Source organism: Paramormyrops kingsleyae, chromosome 15 (assembly GCF_048594095.1).
Source record: "Paramormyrops kingsleyae isolate MSU_618 chromosome 15, PKINGS_0.4, whole genome shotgun sequence".
Taxonomy (NCBI): domain Eukaryota; kingdom Metazoa; phylum Chordata; class Actinopteri; order Osteoglossiformes; family Mormyridae; genus Paramormyrops; species Paramormyrops kingsleyae.
Window position 1 is genome coordinate 16,556,591 of NC_132811.1, and position 21,786 is coordinate 16,578,376.

Below are 21,786 nucleotides of genomic sequence, written 5' to 3' on the forward strand. Positions count from 1 at the left end.
TTTAGGTAATGCTGTGCTAAAATCTTTTCATTATCCTGAAACCTTATCCCAAGGTCCTTTTAACAGACGTTTGTGGTTCAGGCAGCCATTTATAAAATCTTCTTATCAGCATCTAACCACTTTTACAGCTGGTCCCCATTTAGTTTCAAGTTATAGTCTTGAAGGCACCTGATTGTGCTGCTGATTGGCGATTGTTTATTTAGGAATGTCACAGCAATAAGGAATATATTCAGTGAATGAGTAAGCATTTTAGGCAATATTTCTAGAATGTGTTTTATTTGCATGTAAATGCTTGTACAAACTTTGGTGCATTTGACGGGATTGTTGTGTCAGTCAGCACTGGGTGGATGGTGAACCTACCAATTCACGAGCTGTTGCTTCTCCTGCCTTCACTAAGTGCTGAGAAGGTTGCCTGAGAACTTGGTGGGAAAAAATTAAATCCATCAATCAACAAATCCAATCTGGGTGGTAATAAGCTGAAATGCAAAAATGTCCCAGGGGGAAATATGTGTTAGAGGGCTGGTAATTAGGCTTGACACCGGACTCTGGGGAGGAGCATTGGACAGGCTTTGCTGCAGAAATAGCTTATTTAACAGTGAGTAGCTCAGGTGTGTGAGACCTTGCTGAGGAGACAAGAACGATGCAACATCCGCCCTGTGTGTGTGTGTGTGTGTGTGTGTGTGTGTGTGTGTGTGTGAAATGGAGGACCTCCAGTCAGACCAATAAGGCATCTCGGAATGTGTGATGTGTGGAAGAATCATGGTCTACATCTTGCTTTCCCTTGTCTCACACACACACACACACACACACACACACACATTCACTATATGGACAAAAGTATTGGGACACCTGGCCATTACACCTACAGGAACTTTCATGACATCCCATTCTAAATGCATAGGAATCAATATGTAGTTAGTTCCCCCTTTGTAGCTATAACAGCTGCCACTCTTCTGGAAAGGCTTTCCTCAAGACTTTGGGGTGTGTCTGTGGGAATTTTTGCCCATTCATGCAGAACAGCATTTTTGAGGTCAAGCTCTGATGTTAGGTGTGAAGGCCTGGCTCCCAATCTCCATTGTAGTTCATCCAAAAGGTATTTAATGCGGTTGAGGCCAGACAAGTTCTTCCTCACCAACCATGTCTTTATGGACCTTGCTTTGAGAACTGGGGCACAGTCATGCTGGAATAGTAAAGGTCCTTCCCAAAACTGTTCCCACAAAGATGGAAGCATAAAATTGTCCAAAATGTCTTGGTATGGTGAAGCATTAAGAGTTTCCTTCACTGGAACTAAGAGGCCAACCCCTGAAAAACAACCCCATACCATTAACCTCAACACCAAACTTTACAGTTGGCACAATACAATCAGGTAGGTTCTCCTGGCATCCACCAAACCCAGACTTGTCCATCAGACTGCCAGACAGAGAAGTGTGATTCATCACTCCACAGAATTTTTCCACTGCTCCAGAGTCCAGTGGTAGCGTGCTTTACACCACTCCATCCGATCCTTAGCACTGCACTTGGTGATGTGAGGTTTGCATGCAGCTGCTCGGCCATAGAAGCCCATTCCATGAAGCTTCCAGTGCACAGTGTTTGTGCTGGGGTTAATGACAGAGGAAGTTTGGAACTCTACAGTTATTAAGTCAACAGAGTATTGGCGACATTTACGCACTATGCACCTCAGCACCCAGAGACCCCACTCTGTTACATTACATGGTCTGCCACTTCATGGCTGAGTTTCTGTTGTTCCTAAACGCTTCCACTTTGCAATAATACCACTTACAGTTAACTGTGAAATATCTAGTAGGAATTTCACAAACTGTGACTTATTGCAAAGGTGGCATTCTATGATGGTACCATGCTTGAATTCACTGAACTCTTCAGAATGACCCATTCTTTCACAAAACTGTGTAAACCTGACTGTATGTCTGGGTGGTTGATTTTATACACCTGTGGCAATGAGTCTGAATGAAACACCTGAATTCAAAGATTAAGAGGTGTGTCCCAATACTTTTGTCCCTGTAGTGTATAGACAGCTGAGAGTGAATCTTGTGGTCTGAGCACAAGGTCAGCCATTTATTTGGTCCCCTGGAACATTTTGAGGGGTTAAAGATGTTCCTGAGCCTGATAATGAGGGAGAAATCCCGCTAGGGGTGCAGTATCAGTTTGTATTTTTCGTTGAGAATGAGTGAGCGACTGCTTTAAAGCCTCTGACTGTCTCACAATGAACCATGTCAAAGCTGTCAAAAAACGTCAACCTGGGTAAGAAGGAGAAAGAGTGACGGCTGATGCGACACGTCGATCGTCCCAGACATTACTCCAGACTGTGCGCTGAAACCCAGACAGCAGGTATCCCGAGCTGCCAGCTTCCCGCCTGACACAGTCAGGCGCACAATCCCATTGGAAAATCCAGGAAGGGGTCATCTGTGGGCCCCGTGGTGTAGAGAGCATTAAAATGAGCTCCGGGAAGCTGTGACACAGTCTGAGAGATTACCTTCACCAGGTCTGTGACGGCTGGAGATGAGTACAGTGTGAGTGGATCCTAACACCCCTGGGTGCTCTTTCCTTCCATGAGCAATTCTCACACTTTCCTTGATGATGCAAGACATATTTCGCATGGTCTCCTGTATTTTCTCAATGCGTTACAACTCTACAGTATAAATATATTTATATTTAAGCTACTGCTTGCTAGGAGAAGCATTACCTTTCGGGGTAATGAGAGCAGCTTTCCATAGGTACATATATGGGGACCAGGAGCGAGATACAGTAGTCACCCCCCCCCCCCTCCCATCCCAATCAAGCAGAGCTCCAGGACCTTGTTGACATGCCAAACGCTATGCCTGCCTTCCTGAAAGCCCGCAGATAATCTTACTGTTCAAACAAATATACAAAACAATCTCTCTGACGGCTAGTCTTGCAATCTCATCGGTGTCTGGATTAATTTAAGAGAGAAAATCGACAGGGTCGAAAGAATCCCGTTGCTGTTGTCATGCGTGAATGTTTTTCTGACGTATGCCAGAACGGCGAGTCAACGGAGAGGCTCATTTCTGCTCCTGCTCGCAGACCCCGAGTATCTCGGGTGAAGTATTGTGTGGGTTAGATACTTAAAGGGCAGGGAAAACCCCCTGGGGGGAGACTGTTCAAAGCTGAAAAGAAGCAGACCATCTTAATTAGGATGGGGGAACCATCTGGTAGCGCATGGCAGATAAAGAGAGGACAGCCTCACACGCACACATGCAGACACAGGTCAGCTTCTCGCTGGAGCTCTGCATGATTCCACCATTACTGAGACAACAAGCTTGCTGTCGGCATTTTTTCCAGAGTATGCACTCTCGCTCTCTTGCCCGTTAACGTCTGAATGCTAAGGAAGATGGCCCTGCGGCATTATCCGCATTCCTGCTATCGGCGCAACGTGCAGCTTAAGTGCTTAGCTATACAGAGTTGAGCTTATGAATGCCATACCATCTGTCAGTTTAGGTTGCGGAAAAGACAGCTCCACCTGTTAAAATGCTTTGTTTGTTTTTATTTAATTTGTTGCCTGGCAACAATATTTCTTATTTTTTAAGGGTATAGCCCTGTGTTTTTGGCTCCTCTGTAGTTGAGCGGACAGTCCTGAATTGACACAAGTGGTGGTCTTAGCCAAAGAACTCACCATCAGGCAACATCCAGATCAATTACTGACAGTGGCCACATGTAAATATCAGTTGTTCAAGCTGCTTTGGATGGGTACGGTTTTTCTGTAATTGTTCTCCTTCTATGAGACTTGGGGTCTTTCTCTGGGCAACCTGATTGATGTTGCCCTTTCTTTTGTTCACGTCTTCATGTGACGAGATGATATGCAAAAGATTCCCAGAAGGCAGCCAAACATGCAAAGAAATCGCCGGAAGCGTTTCCCAGCCTCCCTTGGCTGGCCCGTATCGGCACACGCCTCTAACAGTGGCTCCGAACTCCTGGCATCTTTCCTGAAGTGCTCGAATTCATAAACGCCTGTTGATAATTCTGAGAGGGATTAAACAGGAACTGGAAATGTGAAGCTCCGTACAGAACAGATGTGAGACGACGATGAAAGAACCTGTTATGATTATTTCTCTGATAATTTATTTCACTTGTTCTCATAAGTGGTTAATTCAGGCTTATGCTTAATACAATAGCCGGGATGATTAGATGAAGGAATGGGAGGGAAAATTTTTAGGCATGTTGGGTGTGATTTTCTTGCATTGCCAGGGGAACAATATTCTGGAACATTCCGTCTCTGTACTGCATATGACAGCATTTCAGTTCAGAAAAGGGACAAATATCAGGCCTCTGCTTCTTTAAAGAATACTTCATAGAATTTTCAGGGAAATTTTGCCAACAATTTTATAACTTTATGGATTCACGATTCTGCAATCAAACGAACATGATCCAGGTGAACGTGTCAAAGGCTGCAGCATGCATTTGAATACACCCCTTATTTGGTTTTGCTCCTGAGGAAGAAAATGCTTATTGCGTGTTATCATCATTTAACGCAGTTTCCTTGAATCAGGCATGCAAATGCGTAAAATTAATGAAACCAGATGATCTAGTTTTTTTTCCCGTGTTTAAGTCCCAAACAGCCCAGAGTTCAGAGTGAAGTGAAAGTGAAGCTGTAAACAAACCCTATTTTAAAACTCCCCTTTAAAAAAAAGGAAAATGGCCTAGCTATTGCTGTGTGATGTCACAGCTCACAGCGAATCAGAGTACAGGATGTGCCTGTTAAGTGTCTGATAGGTGCTCGAGAATAATGTATAAAGCTCCCATTAAATATTTACTCCGTTCCCTCCTCACAATCCTCCACTTGGATCCCATAAAAGCCCACATGTGTTGTGGGGTTAGACCACAAGTGACGTTTGGGGTCTCAGTATCCACTCTCCAAAAGTGTAAGAATAACAGAGGATTAGCTGTCCCACAGGGCGAGGATGACTGTCCCTCACTGACCTCCATGATGCTTAGAAACATGACTTTGGTGGCGCTGATGTTGTGCAGACTCCCAAATGGCAGAGATCATATTGCTTTTACTTAGTTTAATCTAACTGTATTATGTAATATGTAAATATGTTACTGAATTACTGGATTTTTCATTCCTCCTTTTGGTGACAGTGCCATGTGGCATGAATATCATCATTTAGAAAAACTAAATGTGTCTTTTCACACACCCCTAAAAAAGAGGGACCCAATCAGATCTCTATGGCTTAGCTGTTTTAGACTCAGATTAAATTATCGGATATTTTTTGTTTTTGTAGTACAAATTATGAGTCCTGCAGTGATGATTATAAAGACCCAACTTCCAAACATCCATCCAACTATCCCATCTAGGGTACCCCTACTTTGAGCCCTTGGCTTCCTGAGATGGTTGATGGATGGATGTTCTTTTTCTTCAGACTTACTTCTGAGCTTAAAATGGAGTTATATAGCAAAGGTTATGAAGTCCATCCATCCATCCATCCCACCTCATGTCCTGTGCTTCCCAAGGTAGGCTCCAGGTTTCCTGCAGCCCCATAATAGAGTTGTGTTTGGAAGTTGAGCAAATTTAATGAAACACTTTCCCCTACCAACCTTGCCGAACTCTTCCTCATTACACTGTCATCTATAGAAATCTTTGCCGGACCATTCTGCTGCCACAAAGAGGTTATTCAAACTGCACTGTCAGTCGGACATGTATAATTTAGCCCTGCATATCTTTTAATAAAATATATTCATGTGTAATAAGGTTTCTGAATTTTCCACTCTTTCTATAAAAAACCGAAGACCACATATTCTCCCATCATAAGGTTGTTCCTGAATCAGATTTAAAGAGGCAAATGATTTGTTCCTCATGCCATGTGTGATTTCTCTCAGAACATCAGGGCAGCGGGGAGCACATCGCCACCGCACACATGTTACAGACTCCATAAAAGCAGAAGAAAGAGCAACGGACGTGGGGCAGGATTTCGCCAGATGAGATGTAGCAAACTGGAACAACATTGGATTCATATTTGCTCCTTGAAGCTAACAAGACCGCAGTTGAATTTTAAAAGTCATAAGTAGCTGGAAAGACAGCTATGGTATGTAGGGGTATGTGATAGTGGTGAGGAAATGTTATGGTGTGTCTATCACTCCACGTTTGAGCCGCCTTCTGCTTTTGGGATCTGCCCACCGACAGATGCTTCCTCATGGCAGATTGAGCCGGCACTTTCACTGTAAAAAAGACAGCGGTACCGGATCCAGATTTTTTTTTTTACCATTTCAACAGTCTGAGCAAAAATGAATAAATCAAATAAGTCAATGCCAATAAAATGCCATTAGGACACTTCCATGGACACCTGGCACTGGCAAATTGTTGACAGAAAGTCAGAAAAGAAATGTTTTTTTGTCAAAGTTGAGTACTGTTGGTAGCCCAACCCAGCACCAGTGACTATCACAATAATGGAGCCCCTTGTGTTGGGGGCAGGACCAGGGGGGTAGGGATGGGTCCGTAGAGTTCCTGGCTTCATTCATTCAGGAGTCACATGAATGCTGAATGTGCTGTGAAATCAGCTACAGATAGCTGTGCAATTTCAGCAGCATCCATCATCCATCATGAGGAAATTGCCAACTGCCCCCCCCCACCCCAGCTTCCCAGACACAAGCTGTCACACTCAAGTCCCATGGGACTTAATTAACACCGGAAGTCCCCAGCTCAACATGCACTGTGCAGTGAGCTTCTTTTGCACATCACACTCCCTCTCGTCTCACGTCTCACATGCGTTAAGTCTTGGTCATACAGTCCGCAGACTCGCTTTTGACTTGCAGTCCCGTCTTGTCTGTCTTGTGACAGTGTTTGCAGTTTTGGGTTTAGGAGTTCAGAGTCCTGCCCACAGCCACCCCCGTCATCCGCACCCGAGCGCCCCTCCCGCACACCTTCTGCTGGAACTTCTCATCCAATCAGTGGCCCCAAGTCTTGTCACTTACGGGTTTCCTGCCGTGTTCGATGGCGTCAGGAGCCATCGGGGCAGGAAATCAGAATCTTTATCGTCACACGACCAAGGCCGGTGGAAATTTCTGCTGGCACAAGACAAAAGGTGCAGAACCGGGAGGATTAAATGCAAGGTACCGTGTGCGTTACATACAGCGGTTTGTGTACCTGGGAGTCTAGGCGGGACTGTCTGGATCAAGATGCTCTGCATCCATGTCAAATTTGTCAACAATAGGTACAAGATTCAAGGATTCTATTAGTCACATGCACGAATGTACTGGTGCACCATCACTGAAATAAAATTGCTACTATTTTAGATTGTGCAACAAACAAGGCAGAAGGATAATAAAAAAAAGATTAAATAGTAATTAAAACATATTTATAGTGCAGGTTGTAGCAATAGCTTATATTACTTGGCAGTGATCCTAATGGTGCTATTGGCCTGGAGATACAAACTACCCCTCAGGCTCTCAGCCCTGGCTGTTAGGCTCTGGAGGCGCTTGCCGGATTGCAGACGCCAAATGAATCCATTTCTCACATACTCACGGTCCGTTTTTTAGCGCACTGTTAAGATTCCGGCAGGATCAAATCAACAGTGCTTGAAAGGTATCTCTAGGGTCATAGCTGTGAAAGGTCTCCTCATTCTGCTCCAGCGTCTGACATCTGACCTTGTCGCATCGTCTCTGCTGGAAACAGCACATGCAGTCCGCCTGCCTGGCGTCATCCTGACTAACATTTCCTTTCAAACTGTTACGTGGCAGGATTAAGATAAAGAGGCAGAACATGAACCTGAGGTGCACGCTTTTATTAAAAGAGGGGCAGGGGGGTTAGAGGGGGGTCTGGAGTGGGTGTGCATGCGACAGTTCGAGGAAGCGAAAGGGCGGAGGTGCAGCGACAGGGTCGGGCACTGCCCGGGGTGTGGGGCCCGGGGCCCCGAGCTGGGAGGGGGCCACTGAGGGCGGCAGATTATATAGTACAATGCAGCAACAAATCTGCTTTATTAGTGTAGAGACTCCGCTTCACATTCCTGAGGGTTAGATCCCTGCAAATGTGAAAATTCACAAATAAAAGCGGGGCCATTATTAAAAATGCTAAATTGACGGCACTGAAAAGTTGAAAAGTTACCGAGAAAAACATGAGATTCCACAATCATAAAGACAGCTGACGTGTGAGTGATGTTGGTTTCCGAGAGAAAAGGTCAAATCTCACACTTTTTTTGCTTATCAAAAATAACTTTTAATTTCAAAGACTTAGTAGCATAAAGATTTTATGCAATTCAAATCATTTTCATTATCGCTTATCTATGTTTGGTTTAGGTGTTGTCGGCAATCTCTCAGCAAGCTCCAAAAATACGCCTGTTTAATAGTTCACGGCCAATTCGTGAATAACCAAAACTGCGAATCTGTGTCAAGTTCACGAATCTGTAGGGGCGGCTGCATAAAGTTCGGCACAAAAGTGAAAATAAAGGACTTGTGTTTAATTTCTCCTTGTTAATATTACTAATTTAGGCTTCCTGCTAAATAACGGTATGAAACATTACCATGTCGGGGGGGATGACTTGGAGGACCCCGTGGAGTTTTTATTCCTAGGGCCCCCAAGGTCTGTAGAATCGCCTCTGTGATGAGGAGAGAGCCGTGGCCCCAGTCCCCTACCTGCAAATATCACAACCCTCCCAGACATGCCGCCACCCCCATGGTCTCCTGGGTACTCGCATTGCATGCTGGGAAACGTGATGGCTTAGGCTCCCCATGCTGAGGGTTCAAGAATCAGCTGGATGTTTCTGCTTTGCCGTTAACCTCTGTAAGTCCATCGGAGGCCAACTCCTTGCAGCAAACATATCCCTTATAAATTCTACATAATCACTGCTCTTATAGCATAGTGGTATTTTATGTGAATAGTGGAGTCTTTTCATGGTCCCCAATGAATCTGCTGGGTTTCCATCTGTATCTTCACGGTTTGTGTGGTGCTGGTTGCCAGGTGGTGCACACGCTGCCCAGAGCAGCAGCCAGGCCGAGGGCAGCTGTGGCAACATGGTGCTACTGACCTGGTGCTGTAGGCACGGTGGATGTCTGCAAATATACCAGAGAGCACAGGAGGGAGGGAGAGAGAGAGAGAAAACTAATATATTCATTATCTTTGTCTACTATGTTTGCATGATTTAATTTCCCTACAGTTTTATTATTGTCTCCGAAATGGCTTCGGCAAGACACTTTCCAGTCATAATGTCAATAAAGTTCATCTGAATGAAAAAGAGACAGAGAATTGTATAGATGCAGATTATCTTTTCTACTGGAGGTACGGAAAATATGGCTATTCTGAATCAAAGGCCTGTCCGGATCTGCAGGGATGTAGCCGTCAATGTTAAAACACTTTAAATTAAAAATATATATATATATACTCCGTAAGGGTACCAAGCTTTATAACGACTCCATGTGAATAAAGCTTTTAGACAGTAGCTGTCTTCTGTGGAGTCATTCTATAGCTAAGTCTGAGTGACCGTTTTCTCACCTTTTCGGAAGTTATTTTCTTTCACATGAAATGTATGAAGCATGAAAGTGTGACGATACATGAAAGCGGGAAATGCAGTGACCCACCAGTGGAACTGGCCTGGTGAAAAACCACTATGAATCCTCATTCCCTTTCAAGGCCTCTGGCTAGCGGACTGTAAGACAGACCTATAAAGTCACTTCACACAGCAGCAGGGAACCAGAAGATGGGATGGCCCTTGTTTCCTTGAGCCGAGCCTGACCCACATCGTTATGAAAACCCCACTAAGTACTGCTGTGCAGCCCAGACGTTATGCTGAGGAGGTGTATCCACTGTCCCATGTGGGGATATGAAGACCACAACAGGATATGAAGACCACAACACAAACATGAAGACCACAACACAAACAGGCGCCGCCACAACAGCAGCGCATAACCAACATAATCTGGTCAACTGAGCAGACGCTTGTCGAAAAATGTGACATTCCGCAGCCTCCAAAATGGGATTATTAAAAATACTATTATTTTTACACCCAATACAGAAATAAGTTTATATTTTACAATATGCCACAGACAAACAGTCAGTGGAAATACACAAGCAAATTCCTAGTTAAATTATGTGTTAGGGACTCAGGGTCTGGTGCGGGCAGAAGGAAGTGATGACAAAAGGGGGTCTACTAAAAACACACTGGGGTAAAATGCAAAACAAAAGGACCACCAGGGGTCAGAACTAAACTGGGGAAAATAACTAACAGAACCACAAATGACTAAAGGGAAACGAGTAACACAGAGAACAGAAAACAGGCAGAGTAACAAATGCAGAACAACATACACAATGACCGACTGGGGAAATTACCTAAGGCAGGCACTTAAATACACTGATCCTGAGGACTAACAAAGGGCAGGTGTGAATAATCAAAAACAACCAATTAAGCAACAAAGCAGGGTAACAGGCAACAGGTGGAATGAACTACAATGAGCACTGGACTGGGCAAGGGAACCCTAACAAACACCAAGACTAGGAAACAGACTAAACATGTACAAGCAGAACACAATAAAACAGAGCACAAGCACGCTAACTCAAAACAGGGAAGCAATGATAACTAGTAACATAAAGGGGAAAAACAGAAAACAAACAGATGAGGCTGGCCTAGAGCCCACAAAAAGAGAGCTCTGTTTATGTGTTATTGTGTGTATAAGTGCCTTTAAACGACTGTGTTGAAAAAGGCACCGTATAAAAATAAATTGAGTTGAATTACGTGTTTTCATTTTACTTCACTTTATAATATTCTAACACCAAAGGGTAAATGAGTTACGGATCTGAGAATCAGAAGTGCTTATGCAAAATTGGGAGAAAGTCAGAGAGAAATTCTTCACCAAGTCCGCATGTACCGTAGGAACATAAAACGCTGATAATCGTGGTTTGGTTCTGGTGCTGCAAGAAATGATCCAGTTTTATTATTATCAACTTAGACCTCTGCATCTGGCTCCCCCTGCGAGTTTGTGTTTTATATTTTTTTCCCTGCATCTTTCAGCCCTAAGATGAAACTCCCAGATGTGACATATTTCAGCACTCATTGTACTTTTCCTAAAAACTTGATTGTATTAAATAAATAAAAAAACATTCATATAAATAATGTAAAATTGTAATATAAAACTTGTGCAGAACTTGCTGTCATTTTCCTTTTCCGAGAACCTTTCACAAGATCCTTAAGACGGTGTAGGTCGCCCTCTGCAGGACACACATCCGCCCGCAAGGCGGTAAATCATTAGGTTCTGTACACATCGTGCGCGCTGATTTAAGTCATATTACTTAAATGGTGTGATTTTACAAAATCCAGTTTTGAAATCAGAATGAATTCTCCATTTTTTAATAGAAAATAGATAGGGCTGGTTGTCAACAAATATATGTTTGTCACGGAGCTGATGATTCTTAAACTGGATGGTTTGTTTGTGTAAGCTGTGCATAGATTTCGTTTTTTAACTACTAAAACAAAATGTTTTTTACTTTTTTGCCATAAATTTCGATTGCATTAGGATCACTCCGAATTTGGAGTTGGCGATTGTCTATATTGTTATGTTACATTTCTGTTGCTATGCTAATCTACACACCAGCTAGCAAGAAATATGTGCTAAACGGCAGGTTGGTACAAGTAGTCTCATTTTTGGGAGGGGTTGGTTGTCACTCCTTAAGTGATTGCAGGAGGCTGAAAATGCATGATTAAATCAAACGCGCGCGGGATGATGCACTTCCGTTTTCAAAGATCATGTAGTTAATAATTTTACCGACCCACACACCCGTCGGCCCTCCGGGAACATGCCCGGTATGCCAGATGGCCAGTGCAGCCCAGCTATTTGCTCTAGATGACGTTAAAGAACCATTCATTCCTTCATTGCCAGATCGCCAAATGATAAATGTCCGATAGGTGGCAGTGTTGCTACCCCGAGAATCCGAAAGAAGGTTGAACAGCGAAGATGGTGCTTTATCGGGTTACACGATAAGGCGTTTTGCGGGTATTTCACGCTATTAAGTGAGTTTCTTATCGGTGTCCCCTGCAGAGTCAACAGCTCCTTCATTCAAAGGATTCACAGCTGATAACCAAACTCATCTGGGAATCACCCAACACCAAGGACTGAGGAGAAAAACCCTTTAAATATTTCATTTTTTATTTAAAGATGTTTACTCCTTTCTTCATAGATGAACACGTTATCAAATGAACGATTAGGCTATACGTGTCGCTTAAAACGGAACTTAATTTGTGCACAATGTGCATGTCGGTTTGAGTGCTAATTTTACGTTTGTCATACTCTAGCTATGGTGATTACAATAAGTTATATTTATGTCAACGTGGATTTCACATCAAAGCTTTCTCGTGATTTATTACATTATCTTTTTTGAACAAGTGAGCTGTTACTTTTCTCAAGAAAAGGAGACACGTTTTTTCAGTTTCTGATGTTTAGTTGCCAGTTTCCCTTAGAAACGTTAGTCATTATTTTCCTGCGGGTTCATCTCAAGGATAAGTGTCTGTTTTCAGTGCTGAGTCACGGTAGCTGCAGGCCTATGATATGGGCTCATTGTAAGGCTGCTCGCACTTTATAATATGTATTCAAAGCTTTCCACCACAAAGTTTATTTTTTTTTGTCAGTTTAGTCATCTCAAGGATTTACTGAAAAGAAGCACTGACGCAAACTTCACGTGTTGTTTAGGTTTTTCATAAGGGAAAAAACACCAAATTAAAGAGTCCCATTGACAATAAATACTTTATTTGACCACAAAAATATGCGAACTACTTATGTAGACACTTATGAAGTATTTACCAGTTGAATGGCACAATCATGTAATTTAAAACCTTATAGGTTTTTCTTGCATTCATTATCTGCTTGCAGTAGAAAATGGGAAATACTGAAAATAGATCATATTTTACACGGTCATTTCAAAGACAGGATACAGTACGTAAAACAACAAAAATATACATTCAGGTGGAACTCGACATGTGATGGTTGGTTTGATTGACAGAGGCGAGTTCCTGTTAGTCGCAGTTTCTTTCCCAATGACCGCCACGTTCGCTGACAACGCCTAATGCCATCTGCCGCAGTGTTCTGTTTTGTGACGTTTCGCGCCCGTGTGCTGCTGTAGCGATAATGCCCTTTCACCTCCAATAGTGTGACACTGCATGGCCACACGCATGGTGAGATTCCGCCTGCCTGAACCACGCCAGATTTGCCATTGTCAGACGCAAACCGGGAGGGTGTCTTTAAAAACTACAAGTCGTACACAGCCCTTCAGAAAGAGATAGAGGCACCTGGACATGGGTCAGGGTGTAATGAGAGTGGGGGTGTGTCACAAGAGAGTGTGAGAGCAGCAAGAGTGATTCCATGTATTGGATTGGTCACAGTGTTGGCGACCCCTGGAGGGATGTCTCGTGTATTGCAACACTTGATGGCTTACGCGGTAGAGTTCGAAACTGGGGCATGTATAGCGGGACGTTACTCACTGCCGACCCCACGGCCCATTCACCCCCCTGAGTGCCCAGCAGGGGGCTGGATTCCAGGGGGAGCCTGTGCCACTGCTCAGGGAGGGCTGCCAGGACATCGTCTTGCAGGAACCTAGCCCCCAACTCCTCCTCCTCCTTGCCGTTGTCTTCTTCACCTTCTTCCTGTGAGGTCATCCTCAGATAGCACAGCTTCCTCCCCGTGTCACTCCTCTCTGGGGCCTCTTCCTCCTCCCGCTCCGAGGTTTCGGAGTACTCCTCGGCTGAGTTGTACAAGCTGGAGCACCGGAGATGCAACTCGGAACCCCGCGGATGCTCGGGCTCCCACGCCCCCCCCGGAAATGACCCAGAGATGTCGGAGATGTTGGCTGAGAAGTTGCCCTCATCAGAGATGCTACTGAGACTCTCCTGCTGCTTGTAGAGAAGACAGAGTGCCCCCGGAGGCAGGACGGTAGCATAGGTGATCCTAGACTGGTCTGAACCCTCAAGTCCCTGAATTTCACCGCTGTCCCCACCGGCTGAGTGTCCATGAGACTCACTGATCTTTTCTCGAGCCGGGGGTGTGGTCTCCTCCACGATCACAGCTTCAGAGATGGTCTCTGACTCCAGGAGCAATGGGTGGGACATCAGCAGCTCTGGGTGTCGAAACAGGTTCTCGATGGTCTCTGCCTGAAAACAGAGGGGCTGTCAGTATGTACCAGCTCACAATTCATGCTTGGACCTGCTAAACCTGAATTAATGTGTCGAAGATTCTCACTTGATCTTTAATCTCTAAGGTAATCTTTAATCCTACTTGAATTCACAATGGTTTGAATGTTTGAACCGTCTCCATTTTCTGTTCCAATTTTTGTTAAAGCCATCCATTAAAATTAATCAACTACATCTTGATTCTATGACTGCTTCACGGTCGTTTATCCTCTGAAGGGTCATGGTGAGCCAGGATCCAATTCCGGAAACGATAAGGTACAAAACAGGAGATACCCTGGATGGAATGCAAGTCTGTCACAGAGCAGCTAATCACATACAGTGCGCTGGCAATATAGAGATACCAATAGACCTGAACCGCCCAACGGTCTCTGGACTCTACAAGGAAAATTGAGAATCTGTAGGAAACCCACATCAACATGTGAAGAACGTGCAAACTCTACACATACAGAGGATGGAATCCAAAACCCAGGTGTGAGGTCACAGTGCTACTGGGTGAGTCACCAGGCCACCCACCGATATCATACTGTTCTGCACTATGTTCTAAGACCCAAGCACATCATATTTCAGTGACTCCATTGTAATGCAGAAGATACTCGAGTTAGGTGTTTCGGTAAACGTTACCGAAGAGACCTGTACAGTATACTTTACATGTCACGTCAAAGACAATTTCATTCAGATTCCAGTCTTGGCTCCCTAACTAGTCATCAGCAAAGGCAAGACTGATCCGTATGCCTGAAGCCCACCCGGCACCGAGGCAGAGACACTGACCTTCTTAAAATCCACGCCTTGGGCCCACGAACAGTTGCTGGGATTCGGAACATCTTTCCAAACAACCCTCCTCATCCTGAAACAAACACAACCAGGAGGAAAGTTGGCAAACATGAAGGACGAACTGCGTGCCGTACCAGAGAGACAGCCACTATCGCTTTGTCCCGGTAACTCCTCAGCTGCCTCGATCTGTTCTGATCTCCACTGCCAAGAGTCTGTCCTTGAAGAATTACACTGCTGAGATCTCGGCCTTTTCAAGAAGTCATCTTGGCAGAAGTCTTTGCACTGACATTCACTCTCCTAGCCTGACTGGGCAAAGCTGCTGGCCAACAAAAACAAGGTGAATGGTACGTATTACCTAAGAGGATATTTATAAACTCCTATTGTTGCAGAATGGAAAACAGAGGGTGATTATCAGGCCACATAAGCAGCTATAACTTACAGCAATAAGAAATGTAGAAATCTGAGGTGGTGTGTAGTGTGCAGGTTTTGCTGTATTTGTTGTCTGGATAAGTCCCTGTCCTGTCCTGTCTTTTCCCTGCTTGACCAGCAGGTGTCATCACTTTCCTAGTGTTTGAGTCTCTCTGATTGTTTATTACCCACACCTGAGCCTTGTTAGTCCTGGCCCTAGTGTTTGACCCACACGTGTTTCTTGTCTAGTCCCAGTTACATGTGTGTATATGTGCCTTCCCTTGCCCTTCATCTGGTCATTGTGGGGTTTACTTGTGTTACCTGCCAGTAGTTCTGCCAGTATTGTCCATGTTTTGATTGTGTTCCCTCTGCTTATCCTTGCGTGAAGATCCAGACCTTTTTTATTCCCTGTGTAACCAACCTGCCTTTGTTTGGTCCCTTTTGTGATCTGTTCCAATAAATTAGCTGTTGTAGGTCCTTCCATCATGCCACACCAGGACATTTGTCTGGTTCAAGGCAGGGTTTGGATTAGTCTTCAGAAAATTACTGATCCATCTTATTATTTCCCAGAGAATCAGGACAATCACAGGACTCTTGTTTTTTATATCCAGGGTTATGTATCTGAGACAAGGGAAGCCATCTTCTGAACCTGACAGAAATGGTCTTGTTTTAACAGTCTTCAGCGTACTCTTACCTACAGTATATCCTAATCCTAACCCTGTCTTGGTAATAAAATCAGAATATTTCATTGGTTTTTCAGAGGTCCTTTGCTAAGCAATGGTTCATGCCACAAAAAAGAAGTATTAATCCAGTGTCATTTTCTGCATGAGCGTGTTTCTAAATCGCATGCAATTAATTTGAATTTGTGACATGCACACAATTACTGTGTTACAGAATAATTAATTGTCACATTAGAAGTATGACTCAGTCCTCTATGCAGAACTGCTTCAATCACACTGAGGTTTAGGTTTGGACTGGTGTCGACATGCATTGTGGATTCCTGAGTTGCATTCTTCCTGTCATCCTGATCACGTAGCAGAAAAGCATTTAAACCATAAGCCTGCCTCCACTACGCTGTTGGTAGGAGGTTCATACAGTGGCTGGTTTTCACCAGGCATTATGGGACCTAAGGGTTACCGATTCCATAGAATGTCCATAGAATGTTGCTCCCTAATTATTGAGGATCACACAAGTGGTTTCTGGAAAACTTGAGATGGGCATTTGGCTTCTTCTCAAACAGCAGTGGTTTCTACCTTGCTGCTAAATCATGTCCTGCATCTTATTTTTGCCCGGTGTCTAATGGAGAAGCCATAAACTTTTACCTCAGCCAAAGCACGGAAAGGCCTGCTGATCCCTAAGCATTCTTCACTGGTTCTTTAACGTGTTCCTCTGTGATTTTACACCTTACAATCAATCTTTTAGTCCAAACGGCCACTCCTGAGAAGTTTTACTAGCCTCCCAAGCTTTCCATTTTAGCAGTAAAGCTCTGGCTGTGGTTTGGTGGAACCCGGAAACGGTTTTCTAACAGTTCTCGGGCAGACAGGCACCAAACGCCAACCCGTCTCCTTTTCCATCCAAATATAAAGTCCCTTTTCTTTCTCCCATCTCTGTGTCACCAGGTTCTGTTTGCTGACTCGCCCGGAGCAAATGTTACAGCACGGCATTGAAACAGCTGACCCAGACAGCCCCTACATTGGGGTTGAATTACCCGGGTGGTGCCAGGTTTCTGCGTCATGCTTTTCCCTGCTTAGAGGCCCCCTCTGTGCCCTCTCACAATACACCAAAAGAACTAACCAAGATCAATCCAAAGACCCAGGGTAGAGACTTTTTCTAAGTCATAGCAATCTCTGTATTTCTTCTAATGAAGGAATAATAATATACTATCGTTGATGATTCTACCCCAGATGGTTTAGAATAGAACTGCCAAGGGTTTTGAGGTAAGGAACACAGTCCACGTGTGAACAGAATCACATTGTTCTTCAGAGCAATAACTGCTCCCCTGATATGTTTCCCAATTCTGATAAAGCATGAAAACACTGAAAATTGGCGCTCAGACTTTTTTTCCATAACTGGGCATGTACTGGTGCCAAGTTCCCACAAACCCTAATGGTCTTCAGGAGAGTATGATCCAACCGGCCTGCCAGTGGATTGGTCAGCCTCTCCAAGGTCAGAGGACCAACACTTTTCTCAAATTGACATATTCAGCCTTTTTTATTTGCAGACAGAATCTGCACTGGATTATACGCTATAGAGAACTAAGCCAATTTACCAGGTAACTGCAAATCTGCTAAACCACTGCAGCTTCCATGTCATCCACTGAACCAAATTTAGAGATGTGAAACGATATTTCAGATGAAATTATCTCAAAAGAAAGTTTTGTGTATTAAAAAAAAGCCCCTTAATTTCCCCTCCATTTTCCAGCAGGGCACACTGCGTCACCACTTCAGCTCATCCTACTGCTCCTTTTATATAAATGCATGCTGCAAAAATACACATGCGACACGCAGACGAATAAACACGCATGCAGCGCGAAAGGAACACGCATTCAAAGGAGCTACAGGGGCCGTCCGTACTGGCGCTGGGAGACGGTCAGCATCAGGAACAGGGCCACAGACAGGAAAGCCACCACCATCATCAGCATATAGACCGCTTGCTCTCCGCCGGGACGCCCCCTGTCATCTGCGAGGGGAATAAAGAAATTAATGATGGTAGGTAAGAGAAGGCAGCCATTATGGGCAGGCGATCAGGAAACATAGGCGGCTGCCTAGGGCGCCATCTTCTGAGGGGGTGCTGATTTAGCGAGTTTGTTGGGGGAGTGACGTTCTCTTAGGGCTCTACGTTAGCTCTGCGCAGCACTGCTGGTCAGGGTCCACAGGTGACTCCATAAGGGAGATAAAGCACAGGGAATGGACTTGCCTTTGGAGCAGATGGGCTCCCCTTCCCCACGCTCAAAGATCGGGTAGAGAACGAACTGGTATTCATCCGAGTCAAAGAACACATCTGCAGAAGATACAAAACGAACAACGAGTAAATTACAGGATACATGAGAGCGCGGTGGCGGGAGATGGGCAGGTAATGTGCGTCTCTGAAGAGGAGCGCCCGGTCATTTCCAGCCGGGACACGGAGTCAGGACCACGGGATGGAAGCGTGTGATGGAGCCACACCTGCAAGGTGTCCATACAGCAGAAATAAAAAATCACCAGGTGGCACTAGATGATACATAAGGGTGTTTTCATCACTAAGCACCTTTTTAGTACAGTGACCCTCATCAAATGATTATTTGAGTTATATGAGTATTTTTGTTGAGTGTGTTAGTTTTCACATATCCCACCTTTCTCTCGTTTTTTAAAACACATATAAACAGGTGAGATGTGGCTCCTCTGCGGAATTCAGGATTGGAGCTGATGACCTTCCTATCACAAGCACAGAGGCCGAACCCACAGGAACCACGCACACGAACAGAAACTACAGAGATGCCAGTGCAGCGATGGTGAAGCATTACCGTGCAGATAGAAGGTGTTTGTCGTTGCAGGGACTCGCGCCCAGCTGAAACTCTCCCCGGCCGTCCACTCTCCGGCACCGCCTCGACCTCGCCACTCCACCACGAAGGACGCTGGGGCAGGTGCCGTGGGGTCCAGCACCCAGGACAGCACCGCACAGCTGCCATTCAGCACGGTGGAGCCGAAAGCCCGGAGCGGCTGCGCTGGGGGGGACCGGAGTAAGGTCCGTTAGAGAAATCCATTAAGATTGTTTGTGGCACTAACAAGCAGGCGAGGACCTTCGCGGCGAGAGCGAATGGCGGAAATTACATTTCGGTGCAGCCGATTTAACGACCGGCAAGATAAAGCAAAGAGGTTTTCTTCCTTCGATTACACTGACCGGCAGCTTTTTCAGGCCGACAAAAAAGGACTATTAATAAAAACAGGGATAATAGAGGAGAAAAACAGGAAAATGTCACTCCGGAGCACGGTACAAAGAAGCGCAAGAGCATTGCTGTTATTAAAGAGCTTCTTTTCAAACCACGTTTGGCATGTGGTAACAGTAACAAGCCTCTGTTATTCGAGGGAAGTCTCCGGAAAACAGGCCTACGTCATCTTCATGGTACATGCTGAAATACCCATCCACCATCCATGCCACATATCCCAGAAGGCAAGGGGGACAGTCTGTCACAGGCCACACGCACACAATCACATGTTGTGGGCAAGTTACAGGCTCCAGTGTTTTTATTTGAATTGTGGGAAGAAACCCATGCATAATACTTATGGGAGTCTTACTTACACAAAATGTTTCTGAGAGGAGAAGGAAATGATTGGTTCAAAGAGATAACCAATTAGATTATAGAGGAGGTGGGTCCAAGCAACCAGAGGAGGAGGGACCAACCAATGAGATGTCTCGGTCCCGCCTGCTCTAGTTGCTTGGACCCACCTCTTCTACGATCTGATTGGTCATCTCTCTGAACCAATCATTTTTCATTCCGCCCTCAGAACATTTTTGTGTACATATAACTCCCATGAGCATCCTTAATAGGTAAGAGAATGCGTAAACAGCACTTGCAGAAAGTTAGATGTGATTCAAACCCCCAATTTGGGCGGTATAAGGCTGTAGTGCTAACCACTAAGCCACCCTGCCGCCTTACTGCACATCATGCAGTTCAAAACAAGTATCTAATCTGGATTAATCTGAGCCCTTAGGCAACACAAAGAGGCAGTCAGTCTGAGCACAGAGGAGGGCAGTGCAGTCCAAGGCAGAGCACCTAAAGCGGGAGGCTGCCCGCAGAAGCTGACCACCGTGGCCGGGCCGGGGCGGGGTGGGGCAGAACAGGGCCCACTCTCTCCAAACGCCACACAGAGCCTCTTTCTGGCCTCCAACGGGAAAAGCAACACTTTGCATGAAAAAACCCACACAGTCTAGCCCATAATTCCTCACCCTCCCAGACAGTTATTTGGACCAGAAAAAGCTTCAGGAAACCAGCACTGTACCACTCAGCTACCTTCAGCCACAATATAAAGAACCACGGACAACCAGCGTAATCAACTTAATAACCACTGTCATTAGCAAAATAAACTACAGTAGTTACCTCTCCTGTCCCTTATTAATCATTATTCATGTGCTATTAACAATAATAATGATAATATTTAACCTCTCTGCCATTTCTTTTGCATGTTAAATGTATTTCTATAAACAAGCATTCAAAATAATTTCATTCAGGGTGATATTTCACATTTCAATTTGAAAGTCGCTAAAGTGGCTAAAGTCTCTGCCAGTGACTAAAGGGCCGTGAGGCTCTGAGAGGGACTGTCTGCACTTTCTAATCACAGGGAGGGGTGATGCTGGGAAGGCCAAGCCTCTCTGTGCTAAGGGTCGAGCGCCGGCAGCGTTTTCACGGGGAGGGGGGCCCGGCCGACACACATCCGCCTTGCAGACACCTCAGAGGGGGGCTCGCTTTTCGCAAGACAAGCTTTCATTTTTATGGCTGCACAAGAACCGCAGAGCCGATGGAGGGAATATCCACCGTAACTGGGGCTTAGGTGGAGGGTGACGATTTTACCCACATAACAGTAAAGTGGGTTATTTCCACTGATTGCATATTTCCACTGAGGTTAGCCAAACGTGCCTACAGCCACAGTACCAGCTAGCTAAATCAAAATGTCGTTAGCTGCAAAGGTTACAACAATATTACTGTAAATTATTGGCATATAGCCACCCATTACCAGCACTCAACCATGAATTTGGGTGGAGGCCCCAAGGTTTTGGGGGGCCCCCTGCTGGCCACAAACAGTCACTACAGTAGGTAGGCCCCAAAGTGCCCTTTTGAGTGTGGCCCCAGAAACAACAAACCTGCCCCTCCATCCATTCATTCATTTTCTACAGCACTAATCCAACACTGTGATCTGATCTCCCCAACACCAATGATCAGAATCAAACTTAACTACCTTTTATTGCTATTAACAGTGTTAGTCATGATTCTGTCAGGGGGGTCTCACTTTTGGAACGTCTGCTCAGTGCCATGTGAGTGTTCCTGGTCGAGGACCCGAGGTCATTGACGGCCACGACGGTGACAGAGTGCTCCTCTGCACTCCAGAGGAAAGTGTAGCCAGACGCCCAACCCGGGTTCTCTGACCACATGGCGCCCCCAGTGGTCTGGTGACGAACTTCAAGCCTCTCCACACAAAACAGCGGGTTCCCCCTTGGCAAAGGCTGTGGGGACAGAAAGGACCTTTTATATCCATCCCCACACACATACACACACATTTGTATTCATAGTTTTTATGGGAACTCTCCGTTCATTTCTGTATCTAAGACCCTAATCCAAACAATGATAACCTTTAACCTCTACCCAAAATACACGATTTCTGACTATTATGGTTTTTGATCGCATTCACAAATTCTTAGAAAATTGAGGTTTATTTTGTGGGAGCCTTAAAAAAATGGGTTTCCCCTTGTGGGGACCAAAAAGGTAGTCCCCACAATG

General features: G+C 45.0%; 1 protein-coding gene across 3 annotated transcripts in view; it reads right to left on the reverse strand.

Moving 5' to 3' along the window:
- Positions 1-12,682: 12,682 nt before the first annotated feature.
- lepr (leptin receptor) overlaps positions 12,683-21,786 on the reverse strand; it is a 36,452-nt gene continuing 27,348 nt past the window's right edge. For all 3 annotated transcript variants that reach the window (XM_072699716.1, XM_072699714.1, XM_072699715.1), the window contains 6 exons: positions 21,299-21,512; positions 18,817-19,017; positions 18,231-18,314; positions 17,888-17,993; positions 14,904-14,979; positions 12,683-14,096 (listed from right to left, as the gene is read on the reverse strand). In XM_072699716.1, the coding sequence (XP_072555817.1) occupies positions 13,326-14,096; positions 14,904-14,979; positions 17,888-17,993; positions 18,231-18,314; positions 18,817-19,017; positions 21,299-21,512 (1,452 nt within the window). In that variant the 3' untranslated portion in view covers positions 12,683-13,325. The remainder of the gene's footprint in view (positions 14,097-14,903; positions 14,980-17,887; positions 17,994-18,230; positions 18,315-18,816; positions 19,018-21,298; positions 21,513-21,786) is intronic.